The 26,535-nt window shown below is 41.4% G+C and overlaps 1 protein-coding gene across 1 annotated transcript in view; it reads left to right on the forward strand.

The window, feature by feature from the left end:
* Positions 1 to 26,535, forward strand: part of LOC105382317 (R3H domain-containing protein 2) — an 80,177-nt gene that overhangs the window by 19,669 nt on the left and 33,973 nt on the right. The window contains exons 3-12 of the mRNA XM_048622090.1: positions 16,859 to 17,266; positions 17,567 to 17,648; positions 18,025 to 18,408; positions 18,950 to 19,074; positions 19,400 to 19,482; positions 19,691 to 19,760; positions 20,029 to 20,084; positions 20,577 to 20,706; positions 21,726 to 21,856; positions 26,014 to 26,110. Of these exons, the coding sequence (XP_048478047.1) occupies positions 17,574 to 17,648; positions 18,025 to 18,408; positions 18,950 to 19,074; positions 19,400 to 19,482; positions 19,691 to 19,760; positions 20,029 to 20,084; positions 20,577 to 20,706; positions 21,726 to 21,856; positions 26,014 to 26,110 (1,151 nt within the window). The 5' untranslated portion in view covers positions 16,859 to 17,266; positions 17,567 to 17,573. The remainder of the gene's footprint in view (positions 1 to 16,858; positions 17,267 to 17,566; positions 17,649 to 18,024; positions 18,409 to 18,949; positions 19,075 to 19,399; positions 19,483 to 19,690; positions 19,761 to 20,028; positions 20,085 to 20,576; positions 20,707 to 21,725; positions 21,857 to 26,013; positions 26,111 to 26,535) is intronic.

The raw sequence follows: 26,535 nt of genomic DNA on the forward strand, positions 1-26,535 counted from the left end.
ACGATATTTACTCAAATATGTTCAGCCGATCTAAAGTATTTACTTTCCTCCTATCTATTTGGACAGGAATTGAAAATAACTAAAACTAGGTATCTTATATGATACTAAAACAGTCGAATCGATGAGAACAAACGTGCCAACCTATTTTAGAGCTAGGTCCAGGTCTCCAGGATCGACCTAGGTCACAGCGCATCGCAATTAGGTCACAGGGCAGGTCGTACACCTAGGTCCACTAGGTATATAGGTTTCTGGGAGGCATCGATTTCAAATACTTACGTTTTCGTATGAGTGCGTTGGCAATCTGGAAATTTAGTTTAACTCTGACAGAAAGAAGGAGTGTTGTAAGATTGACGATTGTATCTGCAATGTATATGTTTACAAAGCTCACGACTGTAATCCCTGAAGGGGTAATCAGAGGTGACTCGTAAGCTCCCGCTTTTCGCTGTACATTTGTACTCACGTGATAGGTCGCGAGCCGTATCACTGTATTGTTATTATGATAATGATTTCCTACGGCTGAACCGATATTCATGACTTATGCCTAATAGTAGTGAGTGTTAGTTAACAGTGATGGTCGCTCAGAATCGCTCAGTGTCCTTAGTTTTGAATTGCCTTGGAAAACCTGAAACTCCATGTTATAACGCAGTTCGGACTAAAATACCAGATCGTGATTTTCAGAAATGATGTGCACCTCACATTGGGCCCTTATTTTTATGTCACGAATTATACCGAGGACCAGTATAAAGTTCCCAAAATCTGTAAGTTTATTATTACAGTTCGGTTTCACCAAAGGTCGATCTACAACTGACGCTGGTGTCGCGTTGGTCAAACACATATTTAGTGCTTGGGAGGAACGTCTTGATGCTGTGGGTGTATTTTGCGATCTATCGAAAGCATTTGATTGTGTGGATCATGCCACTCTACTTATGAAACTTAAATATTATGGGCTAACTGGCAAAGCTCTTACATTATTGGAATCATACTTGAGCAACAGAACTCAACTAGTTGACATAAATGGAGTGCGTTCGGCTGGCTGTCCTGTCAGTATGGGTGTTCCCCAAGGCTCGATTTTAGGACCATTCTTGTTTCTTGTATATGTTAACGATTTACCGTTTTTGGTAGATAAATTATGTGAGATAGTACTGTTTGCTGATGATACTTCACTTATATTTAAGTTGAAGCGACAAGAAGTCAATTTTGACAATGCAAACAGTACTCTTTCCATAGTTGCTAATTGGTTCACTGTAAATAATTTAGCTCTTAACTCCAAGAAAACAAAATGTATTAAATTCACTTTGCCTAATGTAAGACAAGTAGAGACATATTTGACATTGAATAACGATAAGCTAGAGTTAGTAAATGAAACGGTATTCCTGGGTATTACAATTGACTCAAAGTTGCAATGGGGACCCCATATTGAGAGGATAGCCGGTAGATTGAGTTCTGCAGCTTATGCGGTTAGAACCATTAGACAGTTAACAGATGTAGATACAGCCAGGCTTGTGTATTTTAGTTATTTTCATAGTGTTATGTCTTACGGAATTCTATTGTGGGGACGAGCGGCTGACATTAATCAAATCTTTGTTCTGCAAAAACGAGCAATTCGAGCCATATATGTATTAGGGTCTAGAATTTCATTAAGAGATACGTTTAAGGAAATAGGTATACTAACTGTTCCATGCCAATATATCTATGAAAATATTATGTATGTTCGTAAAAACTTAAATTCATTTAGTAAAGTAGGAGCCACTCACGGTATTGAGACCAGAAACAAAAATAAGTTGCTTTTCCCCACACTCAGACTTTCGAAAACAAACACATCATTCATGGGGAACTGTATACGTTTTTATAATAAATTATCAAATGAAGCAATAAACCTTACTGAGCAAAAATTTAAGAATTATGTTAAAGCTACATTATGTAGTAAAGCTTACTATAGTATAAATGATTATTTAAACGACAAAAACGCGTGGTCTTGTCCACCTCAGCTAAGGCTATTGAAAAAATGAAATGGATATAGGTACTTAAGTAAAATTGTAGGTACTAGATATAAGTAAAAATTGTAATAGATTATAAGGAAAAAGTTGAAAAGATGCTCGAGGAGTTTATTTCGCCATTTCTTTCCTTCTCAATGACGGGGCCTTTGTGAAATGGTGGTAGATGACTATCGACAAATAATTGTAAAATTTTTCGTCGATTAAACAATTTGAATTTGAATTTGAATTTGAATTTGTGACTTTGTTCGGATTTCGTAGTCGAGGAGCTTTTTCGCTTTCTACAAAACACGACCGAATTATCGACACTGAACTTAACGAGCCGAAAACTACAACCCTACTTGCCCCATTAACCCAAAACTGTGCACAAAGGATCAACACCAGACGTTCCTCAATCGCCCGTGCCTCTCACTCGTCCCTATACCCATCTCTGTCGCTCCCACCGCAGCTCCCGTGAACTTGAGCGTCGGGCGCGCGCTTTCGCGAATCGCAGATACCACACCTTCAGGTCACGCATTGCGTTCGGGTGTTTCCGTTGGTTGCCGAGGTGTGCCGAAGTCGGTTAGTAGGTCATCGGGCCGGGAAAATGCACAGATATAGGGTGTAGGGCATGCAATACCGCAATACCGGTATCCGTAATACCGGGATCCCGGACAAAATTCCCGCTTTTTTCAATACCGGTATTGAAAGTTAATACCGGTATTGAAGTAATACCGGAATCGGACTTTTTTAGGCTATAAATAAAGCGATTAAGATTTAGTTAGCCTTGTGTTCCTATATACTGTGAAAACGCACTTGTTCCCAACCGTTTAATGCAGTTTTGGGTACTAGAAATGTACTGTTGACCATGCGTAAACCGACACCGGATGTAAAAAAAAAAAAATTCCAAAATTTAAACTGATAATTAATAAATAAAACTTAATTCTCGTAAAAATCTACAACAAAATAAAGCGACGATTTTGACGTTTACGACCTTTAAACACAGTATATGCCATTTATTAGAAGGAAGTCTAATACCGGTATTAATACCGGGATCCCGGTATTGAGTTGTAATACCGGAACTCAATACCGGTATTGAAAATTGTTCCGGTATTGCATGCCCTAATAGGGTGCCTGTGCGTATCATTGATTTGAGATGATGCTCCAGTTGCTAAAGTATTGAGGTGATCTCTTAGCAACCGCGTTTATGGTCCCGGATTGCCAGCTACCTCCCTAGTCGCGTTATGGGGATTACAAATGTTAACTAGCACCGTAGGTTGAAAAAAAACTGAATTTTGTTTGAAAGCGTTTTTTTAAGACTGCTAGGTATCTTTGTTATGCTGATTACTATTTTTAAAACCTATGTCTATAGTAATAAGACCCTAGAACTTATTGTCGTTTTAGCCAAAAACGGAAAGTTACACAATTACCTACGCAGTTTTTGACTGCTTCCTTGTCGTCTCTATATTTTGTTGTATTAAACGTACCGTCCGCCCAAAAGTTTCATAATATTTTCGCTTATTCCTCGTCTGTCGGTGACGAAATCTAGAGCTAGAATAGGGTTGGTCGCTGTGGCGAAAGGGTTAGATTTTACGAGATTTCGGAAGTCGCAGTATAAAAGTTGTTTAGCGATAATTTAAACAAACGGACACTCTTTCGTTTTTTCTGTCAACTGCATACTTACTGCAAACATATAATATACTAAAGGTAGCTATCGCTACTGCATTCTACCTCAAATACCGTGGAATACCCACATACCAACATGTTGATAAAAATAACCACTTGCACATGATATTTAAAACGAACCTCCGGTAAATTGTACAAATGCCAAGGTTCCGCTGTGGTCGTGAAAAACGCGAACTAACGTTAAAGCGCGCTCCACACTCGCGCCGCGAAAGCCCGCGAACTCCCGCGAAAGCGCGAAACGCGAGTGCAGATGTTGTTCGCGCCTTCGCGTTCGCGGTTCGCGGCGCTTCCCGTCCGGTGTCGGTTTTTCGGCCCGCGATAAAATGTACGCGGCGCGCGAACCTGAACGCATAGACTACACTCGCTGTTTTATCTATATATTTTCATTGAAGTTGCGAACAACACTGCGAAACTTCGTGAGTGTGGAGAGACACACTTGTGCGCGAACGGAGGCGTAAATTCACGCCGTGAATTCACGGCGCGAGTGTAGAGCGCGCTTAACGTTGTTCTATTCTATTCTCGGCGAAGGCTCCACTTTTAATGCAGCCTTCTTGCATAAGTAATGTTATCCTTCATGCACCCCCATGTATGTAAGTTCTTCACTGGCACGTGAAGAATAAGACTTATTTTTAATCTGATAGGAAAGGGAGAAAAAATACAATATGTATAAATGTGTGTACATGTAGGTATAGTGTAAAATGTAATACAATATGTAAGTACCTACTTATAGTATAGTATTTGCTTACAAAATGCCGTCACCAAATGGCCCCAATTTTTTAAAACATATACTTAATTATAATTTTAACACAATACTTAGTCTGATGCGCTGTTAATTATGTATGTACCTACTTACTACAATATTGCAGACGGCGTCATTAAGCTAGCTTTATCCGTTTAGGAGTAATTGACAACATTTCAAAATTTTATACAATTGAAATTCGAAAACCATTTAGAGATATGGCTCTAATATTCACAAAAAAAAATGTTTCCGATTTTTCTATTGATTTATTTCAGAGAAAAACATAAAAATCTAAATTATCATTCGTGACATCACGATGTGGCATAATAATTAAACGCGCTTTTACTTCTAAAACATGAACAAAAAAAAACGACAAACATCACTCAAATGTCTGTCACTTTTATGTGTCCTTGTCAATGACGGGAGTTCCTGATTGGTCCTTGCCACAAAATAAAGTTGAAGTTGAAGTTGATTGGTCCTTGTTCATGTCAAGTTAATGCATAGTTAATGTCATCCAACTTTTTTTTTTAGGTTAGGCAGGCAACGAAAATATTTTTATCCCAAGCCTCGACGTGACGTCACTCACACTAAAAATATTTTGAACTTTGAAATTAAAAAAATATATTAAAACATAGAAATATTAAGAAATAAAAAAATACGGGTCATCTAAATTTGTGATATCTCGTCGAAAATAAAATAAAATCGGTGAGAATTTTATTTGAAATGTTGTCAATTTGGTGCTATTGTCACTGGATCATATATTCATTGCCCGCGAGTGTAATATACAGGGTGTTGCAAAATCTCAAATATGTAAAGATTAAACCCGGGAATTATTTATCCAATTAACCTTTTTTTATTAAATAAACAGTTCAATTTTTTTTAAAAGGGTATACTAAGCCGAAAGGGAGTGACTGAGGGGGTCATTCTGAACAACTTTAGTTCTACGATTTTTGAAATTCGCAGAAAAAATTATTCATTTTCCATAGTAAAAAGTCACATGAGGTGACCAACAAAGTTTCTATAGAAAAGGAAAAAAAACGTGAATTTTCAAAACTCCTACAACAAAAGTTGTTCAGGATGACCCCCTGGGTCACCCCCTTTTGGCTTAGCATACCCTTTTTGCAACAACCTGTATAGGGGACTGGATTACTGGATAAACTTGACCCTCAAATAAATAGTCACAAAGAAGATCGGTTTAGGGTAACTGCCGTGAAGCATGGTACGCAAATGGCATAGATAGATTAGGGGCGCTAGATTGTTAACTAATTGGAGTGTTTAGGGCAGCTAGGTATCTATTGGCCTAGTGGATAAGGGTAATTATTTCTATGTTTAGTTTTCGGAAGTAAATTTGTAGTCTAAGCCCCTGTTTCACAATGTCTGGTTAGTCGCTACCTGTCGGATAAAATACATGCTGTCACTGTCTAAAAAATAATAACAGAGAGTGACAGCATGTATTTTATCCATCAGGTAGCGACTAACCAGAGATTGTGAAACAGACCCTAACGGTAATAAGTTCTCACTACAGAAAAACTCGCATTTTATTAGCATAAGCCATCCTCTTATTATTATTTTTTTATTTGAATTATAGGTAATAATTATCACATAAAAAACAAGCTTAAAAAAGTACTCTTGAATCACTCTATCTATTTAATAAACCCACATCAATATCCATTGCGTGGTTTTAAAAATTTAAGCAAACAAAGGGACAGACAAAGTTGTTTATACTATGTAGTGATGATATCTCGTTTTCAATTTTAAAAGAAAGGGTGACTCGGGGCTCCTGTAAATTCCTGAAAATTCCTGAACAACTGTGGTTCCCTACGTCTTATGGAATCCAAAATCATCCGCACTATCAACTCTTAAAAGTACTAATCTTCCATAGCCGGATATACTTAGGACCTTTTTGCCAGAATAATTATGCATTTTATTTTATACTGAAAGCGGTCAGATTATGTTAGGACGGTTGACCCTACAGCCAAATTTAACTGACCGTTGAAATTTAAATATCAAGATATTTTTAAACGGCTTCTTTGGGCAACGGACGTTATATTCATTAGATGATATTGTTAAGACTATATTATCAGGTTTAATTTAGGCCAGACTAGCCCCAAAGATTTAGGCAGTTGGAAACCGGAAATAGTTTGTATAGTAAAGTAAGTAAATGTACAATAATTTATTTGTTCCAGAATTTGGGTACATGAAAAGGCCTATGGGCGTACAAATATTTACAATAAGTATCTAAATCTATAGAGTCAATATTAATTATTATTATTATTATTATTATGTTGTGTCTTTACCATCACGGGACCATGGGGCCCCGGGCATTTGGAAGGCGTGCATGGGGCCGAAGCCAACATGTAGAGGCCCGTTTGACAACATTAATCTATATGGAATGTGACACCAACCGACGATTTTCCCTGTGTGAACTATAGAGTAAACCCAAGGAAAATCCCCGGTTAGTGCAGGACTATTGTAGGATATGGAGAAAACTAATACAGGGTTATGGAAGGGGGTGCTAAATGGACTGGGTAACTGGGACTATGGAAGGACTATGGCCCCTGCCTGACCTATATGTTTCACACACGGATAAAAAGGCAGGGGGTGACTCGCACACACAGTAAATGGGCCCCCCAAAACAGTCGCTAGCACATTACATTGACGTAGCAACAAGGGGGCAACATGGCATGAGGTGCTAAGGATGGAGAGGTATTCCACGGCTCTCAGGACAATCGCGTTATCGGTCAAGATCCCTACAAGCACCTTACTGGGTAATACATCCTTCCTCGAGCATTGCTGCTCTAGCGGTACACCACTCAAGCCAACTAATGAAGGCAAGCAAGAGGTGGGAGATCCTGTTCCTCGTCAGTGTTCACTCTGGACAACCAATAAAGGCAAGCCAGAGATGAGGAACAGGGGTTCTCCCCGGCATCGGGTGGGTGGGGTCGCTAATGCCCAACAGCTCGCCACAAGCTGCCCTGCCGCTTATTATTATTATTATTAAACATTTATTTTCAGATATAACATCCATAGTGAATTAGTAAAACATGTCGAAAATTGTTAGTCAAAATTAAAAGTGCCAAAAATATTTTTAGTAATTAGATTTTACTCAGTCAGTGTACTGCAATTTAAAAAGAAATTAAAATTCTAATTTGTCAAACATGTGATTTATGGTGGTAACTATACCCCCCGATCAGGCAGAGTCAATTTACCGGCTAAATTTTAAAACATAGGGGACTGGAACTTCAAATTTATGAGGACATTTTAGATATAAATAAAACACATCTACTGTGTTCCACTGTTGTATTTCGTCGAAAAGAAAACTATTATATTCCCAATATATAGTATCATCCGTGTAGAGCTCGAATCCAAGACCCCCTACATCTAAGCCACAGTTGCCACCCGGTATGCTAATCCATTAAAATCTGTTCATCCGAATGCATCCACAAAGATGCAGCCATGGGTGGGCGTGGTGAGCCGGCAGACCGACTAGCGAATCGAATTTCATAACAACCGCCCGGTTTCAACGCAAGGTGTTAGGTGAAGAGTAACATCTACCAGATAACTTCCGTTTGATTCCAATTTTTAGAACCTACAAGCAAGCTTGTACTGAGAGAATGGTCGGGTATATAAGTGGGTAACCCGACTGTCAGATGTTTTCAAGCTGTCCGGAGGCCTCTGACTAGGCTTAGCGACTGCTGCTGAAACAGCAATCGGGACCCACGGCCTAACGTGCCGTGCGAAGCACGGAAACGTTTAGAAAAGAACAACTTGAAATTGGTCACCCATCCAATGGTAGGCCATGCCATGTTTTGCTTAACCTTAGTAATCAGTTACGATTACTGAAGCTAGCCCGACTACGGACGCTTATTGTTACATGACTTTTACAAATTGCAAACACAATTATTAAAAAGGAACAGAATCTTGAACCCCGTTACCGGTAATGAATTTCGTCATCCCATCGGCTCCTACTCAACACGCCCGCTGACCCAGTCACCTACTGGGAGTTCACTGACCCCGGCAGAGAGGGGATCGATGCTAGGGAGCGATAGCACGGGACGCGAAGATGTAGGTACGGTCAGCAAAAGAGATATGTATGCCACCCGCAAACTAAAAATGCTGCCGCGCTTCTACCTCTAGCTACCAACATATGAATTTCATGATTTAGATTCACCTAACCAAAGTTGCATATATATACATCCTTTTATTGCGGTGACAAACGCTAGAAGACCTGGCTCTGTGCAGCACGAATCCGTTATCGACGTCGATAAACTCGTTTAAAGGTCTTCGCACATTATAACAACTCACCGGCGACTCGACTCTGTGCTAGACATTGATATTTAAGCCCTGTGTCATATGTTCAAGGTTTAATTTCAAAAAAATATTATAAAGTAGTGTACAACGAGTGGCCTACGCATCGTACACTAAATGTCTAGAAAAACTAAAGGAGTGTGAGTAGATTTGCTGCCGCGTTGGCGTGGAGTTGTTATAATGGGCGAAGACCTTAAGATATTATAAATCGAGTTTTCTGGCTGGATATCTATAGGTCTATTAAATTTTCTTCTTTCTAGAGTAAAGAGTAATTTGTAAAAATTGACGTCCATCAGAAAATTTTATATTTGTACGATGAATAAAAATTTTTGACTTTGACTTTGACTTTGACTTTCTTCAGTCATGATAGTTTTAAGGAACTTTAGGCACAGGTAGTAGGAGTAGGTTCGTAGCCGCTCCTGCTTGCTTGAACGTAGTTGTAGGGGCTAAGAATCGAATATAGCTTTGGTAAAACAGAATTGCTAAGAATAGGGCAGCACTAATGCCATCTGAAAACTGTAATCGCCACTTCGACCTAATTTCTGAGATTTATGTAAACTTACCCAGTGGTTCCCAAACTGTTTACTAGCAAGCTTTTTCCCGCGAGCTTTGCTTCGGGAGGTCTTGTCTTGGTTTTGGAAATTCCTCTTTTTGACAAGTCCTATCACTGAGAAAATTTAAAACCATTGAAATTTTTATATTCGATACTTTCTCATCCATCCTCCTGTCCTCCAGATCGTCAATCGTTCCGGAGCATAACGCAAAATTTACCGCGGGGATTTCATTTTTAATTGCATAATGAAATTGAAAAATCTACTCTTGTTACCAAAGCTTGTTAAACATAATACATAGTACCGCCAACCTCCAGGTGGAGAGTAGGAGAGGAGGTCAAAAGACAAATTCTGACTGTCTTCTGTCTTCAGGCTTTTAATGGCTGAGCAGACTATAAGAAGAAGTTTTAAAAGCACCAAGTACATCCTAACTATCCTAATCCTAATATTATAAATGCGAAAGTAACTGTAACTGTGTCTGTCTGTCTGTCTGTCTGTTACTCTTTCACGCCAAAACTACTGAACGGATTTGAATGAAATTTGGTATACATATGGTGTAGACCCTGAGAAAGAACATAGGCTACTTTTGAACCCGGAATTCCCACGGGAAAACTATTTAAGGCGAAGCGCAGCTCGCGGGAACGGCTAGTCTTCGAATAAGCTTTCGTGTGGAATTTCTTTGTTTGGAAAACGCTGGATTACACTATCAACCCTTACACGTTTTTATCAATTCCGAATCATGTTTCCTGTGTAATAAGGTCAGTAATGGAATAAAGAGAATATTCGATTCAGTGACTCACAGTTTCAAGGTTTTCTACCCACCTGAGTCAGTCGTTATAGGAAAAGCAATCAGAGCCTTAAAGTCGTGATTTGAGCTCCTATGTTCGAGGTGTTAAGGTGGATTTCTGTTTGATATGCACTTTTTCACGTTAGAAATAAGATGCTTACAATTTTCTAGGTGAGGGTGTTGTGTTATGATTTTGATGGCGTAGATGTAATTTTGATGAGGGTTTGTACGGAAATTTTGAAATTTCCATCAGTTGCTTACAATTTTCTAGGTTATGTGTTATATTTTTTATGGCGTAGATGTAATTTCGATAAGGGTTTGTTTTGTACGGAAATTTTGAAATCTGCGTCAGTTGTCCCTACAAACTTCGAGTCTTGTTAAAAAGATTTAAAAGCATTTCTATACTTGGACTTTAGTCTTCTGTCTTCTGTAACTAATCCATTGCAATGTCTGATATAAACGCAAACCTGTATAAAAAAAATAAGTTGCACCAGGAGCGGTTGTAGCTCCGTCGGGTAAGCGCCCGCTTCTCACGCCAGAGATGCGGGTTCGAATCCCGGCGCTGACATGTACCAATGAGTTCTTTTAACTTAAGTACAATGTATACCATCGCTCTTACGGTGAAGGAAAACATCGTGAGCAAACCTGCATATCTAAATCTAGCACATCTAGAAATGTCAACCACCAACCTGCAGTGGACCAGTGTGGTGGGAAATGGTCCAAGCTTAGGAAGGCAGTTTAGACCTTGGATTTATGCACAAAGGTTCCACTCGAGAGAGCCAGGTGCAGGTACTAACACCCCCACAGAGAATAGAATAGAATAAGTAGCACCATTTTTGCGTTATAAAATTGCCTTATCACCCTTCAACTACCTAAAAGTCCGCATAATACCTAGCTAATGTGATTGATCCAACTGGAGATAGGCCGGCTGACCTACCCGTGGCCTTAGGAAACACTTAAATCAGGCTACAGTAGTATTGAACACTTAAATCAACGCCAGTTTATAGGTGGAGTTTGATAAGGATCAGCTGAGTAACTGTACATAGTAGCGATATTGTATCGCCCTCCAGAGCCTCTAGTACGGGTTTCTATTTGTGAAAACGAAAAAAGTTTACGATATCTCCTATCATCTGCATACATTATCTGTTAAAAGTTTCATGATAGTTTCCATGAGGGGCGACACTTAGTATGCGAGAAAACGTAAACTTTTACAGTTTTCGACAAACTATCAAACCTGTACTAGATCCTCAGCTATTCTTTATACATAACTATTACGTGGTTTTTCGGATTTTCGTGTACGTTTCTCCTCAGCCACCGACGAATTGCATCAATTATTCTGTGTTATAGAAATTCACACAAGTGCGTCCACTTCATAGGCATTGCCGACGCCGTTTCTCCATACATTTATGACAATCCGTACGATAAAATAGGGTTTCTGATAGGTAGTCTTTATTACGGATTTTCCTACGGTATATTGTAATTACAACTCAAGGTTATCACACATTATCTTCACATTAGCACCCTGTATAACAAAGAGCTGATTCAAAGTCACGGCCCTGACCTGAGTGCAGTAACTGTTATAATCTTCTTACGGTTTCTGCAGTGACTAAACAACTTATGAGCTTAGGGAATGAGGTAATTCGTCAGAGAACTGAGGTTGCACTCGTAACCAAGTGGGATGAATTTATGAACGAATGATAAGGGAGGATTCGGAGCAATAGACCAATAGCGGCCGAGCGGCATAGCGCGCACCAATGGCGTCGCGCGGTTTTGACATATTCCTCCCGCGCCTCAGTCCGCACCTCCAAGGCGACCTAAAATTTTTTTCAATCGAGCATCAAGTGTCCTGATGCAGCGGTGGTCGATTTATTGGCTGATGATTACGTAAGAGCTTTTCTATCGTAAAGTATCGTTAGCCACTGTGTCTGTTACATTAAAACAGTTGTAATTGAAGAAGCCTAGAAGAGATCGCTTTTAGCGATAAGGCCGCCTATTGCGTTGTATCCACTGTATTATAAATTGTTATTTGTGTCCTATTTAGTCAATAAAGTAGTAAGTATGCTATTCTAATTTTGAATCGCGGATAAAATCAGTCAGTCAAAGCGGTCAGTTATTAAATTGACTGATCTCTGTAGTCAGTGTTATCTTTGTATAACTACCCACATTCTCCCAAAATTGAGTCATTCTCAGATTGACTATTCTACCTGAGTGGGGTCAGGTTTATTTCTTCCAGACTGCATTGGTATTTATGCCAGCTAAGACCCGATTTCGGTACAATTTTCCTATTACATCCTAACTTAATATTATAAATGCGAAAGTAACTGTGTCTGTCTGTCTGTCTGTCTGTCTGTTACTCTTTCACGCCAAAACTACTGAACGGATTTGAATGAAATTTGGTATACATATGTTATAGACCCTGGGAAAGAACATAGGCTACTTTTTATCCCGGAATTCCCACGGGAAAACTTTTTAAGGCGAAGCGAAGCTCGCGGGAACAGCTAGTAATGTATAAAAATCACAGTAAAGGTGCGACAGAATCAGCTGACACGGCTAAAGTGGGGGGTTACGTAAGGCGGCCCTGACTCGCCACATAACCCTGGCCTTGTCAGACACGCTGGTGTAGGGTTGCCACATTATATTATATTATATGTTTATTATTATTCAGATTTGTTTTTATGCGGGAGCGAGCGTAAATGATGTCAGACGGTCATTGAAAAGGAAGATACTCTTAGGTAGGGATGCCCGATCTGAATCCATCTTCTGGTAGATCGATTCACGGCGATATCACTTGTGTGAATTTCTATACAAAGAATAGTGAATGCAATGCTTCCGTTGCATACGATGCGGAAATGTGGACGCTTACCTTTAATATTTATGTGAAAGCGAGTGCCATCCCAGAGCGGTGGTAGCTCAATCGGGTAAGCGCCCGCTTCTCACGCAAGAGATGCGGGTTCGAATCCCGGCGCTGACATGTACCAATGAGTTCTTTTAACTTAAGTACAATGTATACCATCGCTCTTACGGTGAAGGAAAACATCGTGAGGAAACCTGCATATCTAGATCTATCACATCTAGATATGTGAACCCACCAACCCGCAGTGGACCAGCCTGGTGGGAAATGGTCCAAGCTTAGAAAGGCAGTTTAGGCCTTGGGGATATGCACAAAGGTTCCACTCGAGAGAGCCAGGTGCAGGTACTAACACCCCCACAGAGAATAGAATAGAATAGAGTGCCACCCCTAGCTAAGGAAATAGCGTACAAGCCGATAGCCGGCATGCGGCACGATTGCACCGTGACGTCGTCGCGGTGTAATGTGCACGCCACTGTACAAGATAATGCTAAGTAAAATTAAATAAATAAATAAATAAAAAAATATTAAGCAATAAGCTAAGCCTAATACAATAAATAGATGTACACAACTTAAAATTAAATTACAAACTGACTTAGGACTAAGCCCAGTACAAGTTTTAAGAACGCTGGGGCCTGAACTAGGTGGTGGCCTGTATCTCAGGCACCAGCTCCCACTAATATTATAAAGGCGAAATTTTGTATGTTTGTTACTTCTTGACGTCAAGACGGCATAACTTTACCGTCCCGCTGTAATGTGCACGCCACTGTACAAGATAATACATAGAATAACGAGACTAGCACAGAATGACAATCTCCTTAGCAGGACTGTAACCAGATAGTTTAGTTTTGAATCATCCGTAAGATGTCGTTAGTGGTAGAATTTTGTCGAAATCTTAAATTATTGCATAATCCATTTTAAAGGAGGCGTTGCGTTGTTATTCTATGATAATACTAAGTACACTCGCAAGCAATGAAAAAGTTCCAGTGAGAAAAGCACCAAATTAGTCCTAAACGGAAAAGGCTAGCTTAAGGTTTAACCCAAGACCAACTAGCGCCGCCAATTGAATAACAATCATAACCTTCGTTTGAAAGCGGTTTTCCCAAAACTGCCGTTTGACGCCCTCGTAATGCGTATTAGGATTTTCAGAGCCTACCTCCAATACCCAGTACCTACCTACAATGTAGAAGTTAATGTAACAAACGCGTCTCATCAATTAAGTACCAGTTGAAAAGTGTTATTATATATAATGTATTTGTTTTCGCGTCTACGGGTTGTTTTAGTTAATTAAGTAGGTATAGCAATAATATAACACAAATACTGTTGTAGATCTTATTTTATATTGTAGTATGTAATTAACTATAGAGAATTTGTTTAAGTGAGTAGCATAAGTTGTTTACATATTAAGTTATTGGGATAGCACTGAGTTCATTTTTGTAAAAATGTAATTATTATTTTTTATGCATGTTGTGCTCACTTCTAGTAGGGCTTATTCATTGTAAGGTAGTTAGGCAATAGATTTTGAAAGCTGTAGTAACTAAGCTCAGTTTAGTGAGCCAAATAAAAAAATAAAATAAAAAACGCTAGAAACGGCCGTTTCTGGCGGAAAAGACTATGGTTGGTCACCTTGGTGGAAGGATTGCCTAGTCACTCCTCTTAAAAAGTACTGAAAACTAGTAATTTATATCACTCTTCTTCAACGGCTAAGTCGTTGTAAGATGAACAAGAAGATTCCCGGAGGAAATACGAAAACTAGCTAACGTATGACGCCTTTCTTTGTCGATTAGGGGTTAAGAAAATTATGTAGGCGTAAGTAATTTCGCGAACCAGTATTATTGGCCTTTGTTAAAACAACCCCATGTCTAACCTTTACCCCGAGCGTAGGCTGTCTGACTCATAGTTTTGCTGAAGCTGAAATAGAGTTATGTAAACTACAGGTACGATTTTCATTAGTGATCGTAAAGCCTAGTCAGAAGCCTTCGGGCAGCTTGAAAACATCTGACAGTCGGGTTGCCCACTTACCCGACAACTCTCTCAGAACTAGCTTGCTTGTGTTGGGGTCCACCAACCCGCACTTGGCCAGCGTGGTGGACTAGGCCTAAGCCCCTTTCTTCATTTGAAGGAACCACAGGAGTAAGCGTCAATTCACACGTACCACAACCACACCACGTCGCAGCGACAAAATGTGGTCAAGCTGTGGTTACGTGTGAATTGTGTCAATTGTGTGATAGCGGCTTTTTGCAGTTGCGTTGTGGCAGCGACAAAAAGTCGATGTGGTTGCGTTGTCGCTGTCATTGCGATGTGGTAACCACGTCGTCGTGTGCATTTAATAGGGAGAGGAGGTGGCCGCGGTGCCGCCGCCGCGTGGCGGCGTTGCCGTTGCGATGTGGTTGCGTTGTGGTTGCGATGTGGTCGTATTACACAGGTGGTCGATAACCACGACAAAATGTGGCACGTGTGAATTGGATTATTCATTGTCAATACAAAATATACGCCCGACCACACCGCGTGGTTGTGGTGTGGTTGTGGTTGTGGTGTGGTTGTGGTACGTCTGAATTGACCCTAAGGACTTGATGGGTTGTGGCAATGTAACTGTAGTGACGAATTTTATTAGTTCTCGGGACTTAGGCGTAAAGTTATTATTACTCGGCCAGTAAAGGCTGGGTAAAGGTGACTGCCATTTTTAACCCCCGACCCAAAAAGAGAGGTGTTATAAGTTTCACGTATCTACGTGTGTTTATGTGTTTGTTCATTATAAAAAGGCTAAAGTTCTAATTTGACAGCCGTTTCATACCAACTAGTACCGCTCAAACTAAACTAATGGGGGGTCACAAACACAAAGCACAGTTTTCGTTGGAACTTGACTCATACGACCTTGACATTAAGGTGCATAGTTTTATGGTAATGGCGAGGCGTTTACAAATTGTTTAGGCTTTCTGCCAAGATGTGAGTCAGTGATTGAGCGTAGTGATTTGTTTGTCCTTTATAAATGCTGGATTATTTGGTGGTGACGACCGAATGGCGTAGTGGTTAGTGACCCTGACTACTGAGCCGATGGTCCCGGGTTCGATTCCTGGCTGGGGCAGATATTTGTTTAAACACAGATATTTGTCCTCGGGTCTTGGATGTGCCCGTAAAATGGCAATAGGCCCGCCCCCTATTACATTGGGACTAACATAACACTCTGGCGAAAAGTGGGTGCAGCAATGCACCTCTGCCTACCCCGCAAGGGAGTACATTAGTACAAGGCGTGAGTGCGTGTTTTTTTATTTTTTTATTTGGTGGTTTTTCGTTTGTTGTGTCTACTACTATAGCCGAAGGTGTACTCCTACCTATCTATTAGAAGGAAAATTATTGGAAATAACCCTTGTAAGGGAGTTTAGTCCTTGGGGATATGCACAAAGGTTCCACTCAAGAGAGCCAGGTGCAGGTACTTACACACCCATAGAAGAATAAAATAGGATAGGATTAATAGTTACTTGAAAATTATTGGAAATAATCCGTGTAAAATTGATTTTTGATATTTTAAGGGTTTTAGGGGTTATTCTGAATCATGTCGCTGCAAAATCACCCCTATCACCACTCAAAGTACTGATGACCTTTTGTTTTACGACCCGCGAAAAGTACAGGGTGTCCCGTAAATAGTGGGCCGGAAAGGGGATGACTCAGGGGGTCTGTTGGTCCACTATTTACGGGACAGCCTGTATATTGGCTTCTCTACACACGAATTTGCAACCATGGTACATACAGGAAACTATTTATTTTTTCAATTATCAACAGCCGTAAACGGTAAACATTGTACAGAATGACCCCTTCCTGAGTTACCCTCTTTCGGCTTACTATTCTTACTTTACTTTTGCAATATTCTGTATAAAAAGGTACCTAGGTATTATTAAAAAAAAAACAATAATGCCACACTTTTCAACCTATCACGTGAGTACAATGTTATCTTTCCTTCCTCCACAGATGCATGGCGTCGCCAATGAAAGCGCGCAGCCGACACGACCGCCCGCTACCAGCCATCTCGCGATACTGAACTCAAAACACGAACAATGCAATCCGTCGACCCACCGTCCGAAACACCTGACAATCAAAACCCAACCCAAAGACTATCGAGCTTAAATACCAAATTGGCGCATCGTGGTCAATGTTTCAACTTAAAACAAAGACCACGTGAAAATTTTACAGCCACCCCCTTTTTTATATAATACGTGTAACTTGTAGTTGTATTAGCTGCCTTCTTGTAGTCACTTTAAGGTCCAATTCCGTGTGTTAGTTGATGGTTGTCATATCCCCTTTTGGAAATTATTAGATTGGTGTTTTTGAATTAGTGCTGTATTTTGTTCGGTTTTTGGAAGCCTCGATTTCTACTAGGTGAGTTATTTAATTATTTTTTTATTTATTTAAATAAAAATCAAATAATTATTGTAAGTATTTTAACTAAAACTTAATAAAGTCCTTGGTATAAAATTTGAAAGATAACTCGAATGACCAGCTCATCACTCTGTACGTCTTTTGTTCTACTTCGATTAGAAATTCGTACGACGTTTTTTTTCTGCGAAATTATCAAAGTGCAACACCCTGTAAAAGTAGTAAGATAAAAGACTCAATTAGGCCATGCGATTATATGTCTATAATATTATGAAACTTATGTTTGTTCTTTTTTATTTCCAGTGTTACCATGGAAACGTCAGATGTGGAGAAAACTTACCCCGCCCCCGAGGAGAGAGAGAGCGGGCCTCTCCACAGAAATAGGGTAAGTAACTCCATAATGATCAGGCCCAGTAATTAGTATACCTATAATAATATGTACAGTCTGCGGCAAAAAAAGCTGAACCCTCTCAGGTATCATTGTCACTAAGAGAGGGGTCAGGTTAGTTTGCCTCAGACTGTACGTGCCACACTGACCGAAGGTTTTAGATGCCAGAGTATTGATCCACCCAAGGTGAAACCATGGTTTTCTTTTATGTTTATAAATCTGTCAAAAAGTTTCGTGATGGTTTTAACTAGACGCAGTTTAATTTTGAGACTATTGTGTCCACACGTGAACGATTACATGCTCTATGTATCTTAATGATAAAACAATATAAAATTACAAATTAGAAATAACGCAATATTTTCTTTCGTTTCAGAGCTTCAAATCCAAGCAACTGGTGCGAAGTCAGGCCATCCGCGAGTCAGCATCGCCCCCCCGCACCGTCTCCCCCCTACCCCCCGTTAAAAACAACGCGCAACACGTTAACAACAGAAACAACGGCCAACACGTTAACGTTATAACTAACAGTGCTAACGTTATCAACAGAAACGACAGTCAACACGTTAACGTTATAACTAACAATAACAAAGAAAACGTTATAACGGTTAATAACAATAACGGTAAAAGTGTTAAGGAAAGAACGATAAGTGAAGTGGAAAGTGATACGTCTAGTCAAGTCAGTAGGGTCAAGTGTAGTGATAGTGTTAGTGCTAGTAATAGTGTAAGTGATGACGTGAGGAAACAACCTGTCGAGATACAGGTGAGAATTTTATACCATAAGTAGTTCATATGTAGACTAATTATTAATATCTCTAGTTTAGTTAGTTAATAGATATGATGCTTCTATCATACTTCCTACTAATATTGCAAAGGAAAGTGAATATTTCCATAATAATTTTACCATTATATTTATTGCTCTGTTATCCCTATCTAAATTTTTATCCCTTACACAGATTTTCCTATTACATATATGAATTTCTATTTAAAATAACTCACGAAATCTCATATAAGTGGAATTATGTTACCATCACTCGTAGTTTAACCGTTTTGCAAATTACGTTGGAAAAATTACTGAACAGTTATCAGAATACAACTTAATATTTTAGTAATTAACAGTCCATAAGCAGCGGAGCTAGCTTGTCAAATCTCTCGGAACTTGTATGGATCTGACAAGTGTTTGACAGGTGAGCGACACTGCTTATGTGTGGTAGTCCCACTGTAATTTTGCAACGTAATTATCTGTTAACCCCACTGAACAGTTATATAATAATAACTTTAGCTAACAATACACTCGACCACAGATAACGCAAGGCTGGGACACGGAAACGGAGCCGGCGCACGGAGCGCGCCCCAGCCCGCACACACAGCTGCTGTCGAACCACCCGCGCGTCGCCTGCGTCTGTGGCGCCGACTCCAGAGACTGCAGGTATTGTATTCTATTCTATTCTCTGGGGGGTGTAAGTACCTGCACCTGGCTCTCTCGACTGGAATTCAGCTCAGCTCAGCCAGCCTTGCTCCCTAGTAAACTGGAGCAGCAGGCCTGGGTGTTACAATAGCTGAGGTAGGCGCTCTGTCGGGACAGGGACTGCAGGTATGTTACACTCGTCCACAGATAACGCAAGCAAGGGACAACGACGAAGAAACGAAACATTTAAATATAATATTTGAATACAGTATAGGAGTTCCTCAGGGACCTAACCTAGGTCCAGCACTATTTAATATTATTTTTAATTTAACTATTTCTTTTTCAGGGGTCGCCGGCGAAAATACACTCAGAAGCAAGACTCCGGGATATCAGACGAGTGTCCAGACTGCTCCGATAATGAACTATTAGGTAAATATTATTTAGAAACCGCACCTGTGCTGTCTATTCCTAGTTGAGAATACATTTGTGTGAACAAGAACAAAATTCCCCAAAAGCTACCTACTCTCTTTTTTCACACACATGCCACATTATTGTAAGCTGTAGGACAGCAAGATAAACTTCATTATATTATCAAATAATTGAAATAATAGTACCTAAAAATGGTTTGTTTTTACAGGTGATACAAATGACAATACGCTTCGAAAATCGTCTAGTCTCGACCTTGAGGAAGACCAGAGCTACTGCAGGTATTTTATAAAGAATAATATTTTATAATGTTTAATCTTTGATATACCTACAGAGGTGTTGCAAAAAAGGTACTAAGCCGGAACCTACGTGTGCAACATGTTATATCTAAACACGGAAATGCAATCAGAATGTCAAAATTCGCGAAACGCAACGCTCTGTGTTAATAGTAAATTTCTCCTATACCGCGGGTTAAGATATTGCAATATCTATTATGGGTAACCTAACCTACCCCACATCTCACTAAATCTTTTATATTTTTATTTACAGATGTCCGGACAAAAAGGAGACACCCAAGCATATACCCTTCACCAGGGCTGATTCAGGTAACACGTTGTATTAATTAAAGTCACAGCACAGCACATATTATGAGCGTAACGTAAACGGATCGCCTTCCTTTTCTTCTGTAAACTAGGCGAGTTCGCAAGCTCGCTATAGAAGAAATGAAAGGCGATCCGTTTACGTTATGCTATATTTTTATATTAATGCTACATATGAGCATAATATTTTACAAGTTACGTTATTTTTAGTTAAGTAACAGAAAATAACGCTCTAGAAAAGTAGTTGCAGTTGTTTTATATTTTCATATGGGCAGCGCTGTTATTATACTTCAAGGCTGTGTAAGCCTTAACGTAATATTATTTTCCTTTTATTCTCCTTCCTATTCAATATACAAGACTTCGAAAGTGGTAAAATAAGCAGAAAGAGTGGAGGTTACTCTGAACCATTTTTGGGTTTAGAAATAAATAAAAAAAACTTTTGCTTCTTTATAGTAACTTACACAGATTTTTTAATGTCCTGTCTTTTCCCATCCCCAGACGAGCGAGCCGAACTCCACGGCCAAGAACTGATCAACTTCATCAGGACCACGCTCTCCCGCAACCCGCGCGACCGCACCACCCTGCTGCGGATAGAACGCGAGCTGCGACAACTCATTAACGACACCAGGTATTCTATTCTATTCTATTCTATTCACAGACGGGACGAAGCTCCTGTACGTGGCTCTCTCGAGTGGAACCTTTGTACATGTCCCCTTGATTTTAGCTGTAACTGAGGGTAAACTGGGTGTTGCAAAAGCGACCCTCCGACCCCAAGCTAGGCGGAACCTGTGTTATGCGCGCGGCCGTTGTAGGTGTAGTTGTAAGTGGGCTTCGGGCGAGTCTTGCGCTGGGTGTTGTTAGTATAAAGACCTGATCAACTTCATCAATGCCCATCCGACAGCATGGATCGTTTCACTGTTTCGGACAGTTTGGTTAGGGCATAGAAGACACAAGGTATACTATGATGTCCTCCTCATTGTGGTCCAATGACGGCGACCTCAGGGGCTAGTAGGACTTCAGCGGCGGTGGGCGCGGATGTGACTCGCGAAACCCAGCTTCGTGGCAAAGGTCCGTTTACAAGGATTGCAGAATAGTTCGCCACGGCCGTTGTAGGTGTAGTTGTAAGTGGGCTTCGGTCGAGTCTTGCACTGGGTGTTGTTAGATCAACTTCATCAGGAACACAGGTGTCAGGCTTGCAAATTATTATCTTAAATTACAAAATTTAAAATAAATGAAAACAATGGCAATGACATAATACAGAACGAACGATTTAGCAAGTTTGCGACGCTGCTTGAGGATTTTTAATTGATAATTGGCTAATGTTTGGTGGTGGTAACCCCACTGTTATTTCATTCCTGTGTTGCAGAAAAAGCAAGTTAGCATTCAAGCATTGGACCCTCGGATTATTTCATGTCCAGGTTCGATTGTATAAGATTTTAGATTATACTGTCTATACTCTAGAACTAAAATACCCGAAAAAAGTTCAAGAATGAATTCAGAATAATATCGGTAATGGTTCCCGTTTAAAGTTATTTTCTGGTTGTTTTTAAAATGTAACGTTATATTTCTATGAGTAGGTAACTTATTAATTAGCTAACGTTATGTTTCTATAAGAAACTTATTAATCAGTTCCATTTCTCCCCCCAGCCGCTGCGTGGTACGCTTCCCAGTGATGACGTCGTACGGGCGCATGCTGGTGCACCGCTGCGCCGCGCTGTTCCAGCTGCAGCACCGCATCGACCCCCACAACAAGGCGTGCGTCGTCGTGTCCAAGAGCGGTACGTACTGTGATTAACTGCATACTTACTAAATATGTGTGTCAAACTAAGCCGAACCTGTGGAATAGATAAACGACGACCAAACACCAGTGGAACCACCAAATCGACCCGGCCAACAAGGCGTGTGTCATTGTGTCCAAGAGTGGTACGTACTGTGATTAACTGCATCCTAACTTATATTATAAATGCGAAAGTAACTCTGTCTGTCTGTCTGTCTGTTACTCTTTCACGCCAAAACTACTGAACGGATTTGAATGAAATTTGGTATACATACGGTCTAGACCCTGGGAAAGAACATAGGCTACTTTTAATCCCGGAATTCCCACGGGAAAACTTTTTAAGGCGAAGCGAAGCGCGCGGGAACAGCTAGTACTAAATATGTGTGTCGACATCCGCCATAAATTAGAAAAAATCTGTGATATGGGTGTCGGACAGGTAATATATCTCAATAGATACAGATTAAATAGACAAAACGACGACCAGATACCAGTTGAACTATCACATAGATCCGGCTAATAAAGCTTGTGTTATTGTATCGAAGAGTGGTACGTACTGTGAGCTCGCAGTCGCTGCGTGGTCCGCTTCCCGGTGAAAGTATGACGTTAGAATGATCGTGTATTACTCACAGTAGTTGTATAGGCTAGGGGCGAGTGTTGCCGCACTACGCCGGTGATGACGTCGTACGGCCGCATGCTGGTGCACCGCTGCGCCGCGCTGTTCCAGCTGCAGCACCGCATCGACCCCCACAACAAGGCGTGCGTCATCGTGTCCAGCAAGAGCGGTACGTACTGTGATTAACTGCATACTAAATATGTGTGTTTACATCCGCCCCAAACTAAGCTGAACCTGTGGAATAGATAAACGACGACCAGACACCAGTTGAACCAGCACACCGACCCGGCTAACAAGGCATGTGTGATCGTGTCAAAGAGTGATACGTACTGTGATTAACTGCATACTAAATATGTGTGTCGACATCCGCCATAAATTGGAAAAAACTGTGATATGGGTGTCGGACAGCAGATATATCTAGATAGATACATACTAAATAGATAAACGATGACCAGACACCAGTTGAACCACCACACAGATCCGGCTAATAAAGCTTGTGTTATTGTATCGAAGAGTGGTACGTACTGTGAGCTCGCAGTGGACGCTCGGTCCGCTTCCCGGTGTAAGTATGATGTTAGAATGATCGTTCATTACTCACAGTAGTTGTATAGGCTAGGGGCGAGTGTTGCCGCACTACGCCGGTGATGACGTCGTACGGGCGCATGCTGGTGCACCGCTGCGCCGCGCTGTTCCAGCTGCAGCACCGCATCGACCCCCACAACAAGGCGTGCGTCATTGTGTCCAAGAGCGGTACGTATTGTGATTAACTGCATACTTAATATATAAGTGCGTCGACATCTGCGCCAAACTAAGCTGAACCTGTGGTATGGGTGTCTGACAGCCAATATAGGTAAAACTGTGGTATGGGTCTCGGACAGCTGATATATATAGAGACACCAGTTGAATCACCACATCGAACCGGCTAACAAAGCTTGTGTTATTGTGTCCAAGGGTGGTACGTATTGCGATTGTTTAGGATGTTGAAACAATAGTAAAATTAACACATTCCTGGTATTTGGCATGCTGGTCCACCCTGTGTTATTGTATCGAAGAGTGGTCCGGGTCCCGGTGTAAGTATGATGTTAGAACGATCGTCCATTACTCACAGTAGTTGTATAGGCTAGGGGCGAGTGTCGCCGCACTACACCGGTGATGACGTCGTACGGGCGCATGCTGGTGCACCGCTGCGCCGCGCTGTTCCAGCTGCAGCACCGCATCGACCCCCACAACAAGGCGTGCGTCATTGTGTCCAAGAGCGGTGCGTACTGTGTTGAAAATATAGTAAATATGTGTGTCGACATCCGCGCCAAACTAAGCTGCCTGTGGTATGGTTGTCGTGCAGTTGATATATATAGAAACACCAGTTGAATCACCACATCGAACCGGCTAACAAAGCTTGTGTTATTGTGTGGGTACGTATTGCGATTGTTTGGGACGTTGAAACAATAGTAAAATTAACACACCTGGTATTTGGCATGCTGGTCCACCCTGTGTTATTGTATCGAAGAGTGGTACGTACTGTTAGCTCGCAGTGGTCCGCTTCCGGGTGTAAGTATGACGTTAGAATGATCGTTCATCACTCACAGTAGTTGTATAGGCTAGGGGCGAGTGTTGCCGCACTACGCCGGTGATGACGTCGTACGGGCGCATGCTGGTGCACCGCTGCGCCGCGCTGTTCCAGCTGCAGCACCGCATCGACCCCCACAACAAGGCGTGCGTCGTTGTGTCCAAGAGCGGTACGTACTGTGTGATTAACTGCTAAATATGTGTGTCGACATCCGCGCCAAACTAAGCTGAACCTATGATATGTGTGTTGTACAGCTGAATAGATAGACGACGACCAGATACCAGTTGAACTATCACATCGATCCGGCTAATAAAGCTTGTGTTATTGTGTCGAAGAGAGGTACGTACTGTGATTAACTGCATACTAAATATGTGTGTCGACATCTCACACACGGCTAGTAGGCCATCCGCCTCAAAATAGGTAAAAACTGTGCTATATTATATAGGTTTTAGACAGCTGATATATCTAAATAGATAAAGACATCCAGACACCAGGTGAACCACCACATAGATCCGGCTAATTAAGCTAGTGTGATTGTGCCTAAGAGTGGTACGTACTGTGATTGTTTAGGGTATTGAAACAATAGTAAAATTAACACATTCCTGGTATTTATCATGCTGGTCCACCCTGTGTTATTGTATCGAAGAGTGGTATGTCCGCTTCCCGGTGTAAGTATGATGTTAGAATGATCGTTCATCACTCACAGTAGTTGTATAGGCTAGGGGCGAGTGTTGCCGCACTACACCGGTGATGACGTCGTACGGGCGCATGTTGGTGCACCGCTGCGCCGCGCTGTTCCAGCTGCAGCACCGCATCGACCCCCACAACACAACAAGGCGTGCGTCGTTGTGTCCAAGAGTGGTACGTACTGTCATTAACTGCATACTTAATATGACATCCAATATGGCACCAAACTAAGCTGAACCTGTGGTATGGGTGTCGGACTAAATAGATAAACGACGAGCAGACACCAGTTGAATCACCGGGCAACAAGGCTTGTGTGATCGTGTCTAAGAGTGGTACGTATTGTGATTGTTTAGGGTAGGGATGCACAGACCTCGGCCCACGGGCTGGCTTATTAGGCGACTAAGGGTAGGTTGCACCATTTAACTTTAACTATTACAGACGTCAAATCTCTTGCGGCGCTTCCCGGTGTAAGTATGATGTTAGAATGACCGTTTATTACTCACAGTCGTTGTATAGGCTAGGGGCGAGTGTTGCCGCACTACGCCGGTGATGACGTCGTACGGGCGCATGCTGGTGCACCGCTGCGCCGCGCTGTTCCAGCTGCAGCACCGCATCGACCCCCACAACAAGGCGTGTGTCATTGTGTCTAAGAGCGGTACGTACTGTGATTGACTGCATACTTAACATGTGTGTCGACATCTGCGCCAAACTAAGCTGAATCTGTGGTATGGGTGTCGGACTAAATAGATAAACGATGACCAGACAGGAGTTGAATCACCACATCGATCCCGCTAACAAAGCGTGTGTTATTGTGTCTAAGAGTGGTACGTATTGTTATTTAGTCACGAAGCACTGGCGCTTTCGACCGCTCCATCAACCGCTCCTGACAAAAACTTAAAGCGATCTAGCGGTAGCGTCCACCAACCCGCACTGGTTCAGCGTGGTGGACTAGGCCTAAAACCCTTCCTTCATTGGAAGGAGGTCCGTGCCTCAGCAGTGTGGACAGTAAATGTAGCCTGTATTGTGTTTCACTGGTAGACAAATACCTCCTTCATCATCGGATCATTCCTATCTTAGGGTTATTATGGTTCAACTCACAACGCATTTGTTCAATCTATTTTGTCTAGATTAAGTCTGTAACGTTGTTGCTATTTTTTTATTGAAATAAACTTTATTATTATTATTTATTATCCTTATAAACTATCTTGCGACGCCTACTTACTTCACCACTCGGTGACAATGCTAACCACTATGGTGCTGCAAAGCTAAAGTTGTTGGTCACTTGTTTCAGGGACCAGCGGCGGGCGAGTCCCGTGCACCGGGTTCCGCCAGTGGTGCGCGCCGAGCCACAGCCACAGCGAGCAGCACAGGACCCACGAGCAACACAAGTGAGTCTAATAAACATATTGGAAGTAGAAAAAAAGACGGAAGGAATCTCTTCTTCTTCTCTTCTTAAGTCCTTTAACTCCTAGTGGAGCATAGGGCCGCAACTACAGCTTTCCACTTCTGACGATCAGAGGCAGCAGCCACAACTTCTGGCCAGCTCATGTTGATCGACTTGATCTCCTGGGCTAATGTCCTTATCCAAGTTATTCTTGGGCGCCCTATCCTTCTTTTTCCTTGCGGGGCAAACACTAGGGCCTGCTTTGTGAGGCGAGAGTCCTCCTGCCGCAACGAATGACCTATCCAGCGCCATTTTCGATCGAGGATCTCTAAATGCGTAGGTCTCTGGTTTGTGAGAGTCCAAAGGTCTTCATTTCTGATGGTTCGTGGCCAAAATATTCCCAGAATTTGTCGCAAGCACTTGTTTATA

The sequence above is a fragment of the Plutella xylostella genome, chromosome 2 (assembly GCF_932276165.1).
Source record: "Plutella xylostella chromosome 2, ilPluXylo3.1, whole genome shotgun sequence".
Lineage (NCBI taxonomy): Eukaryota > Metazoa > Arthropoda > Insecta > Lepidoptera > Plutellidae > Plutella > Plutella xylostella.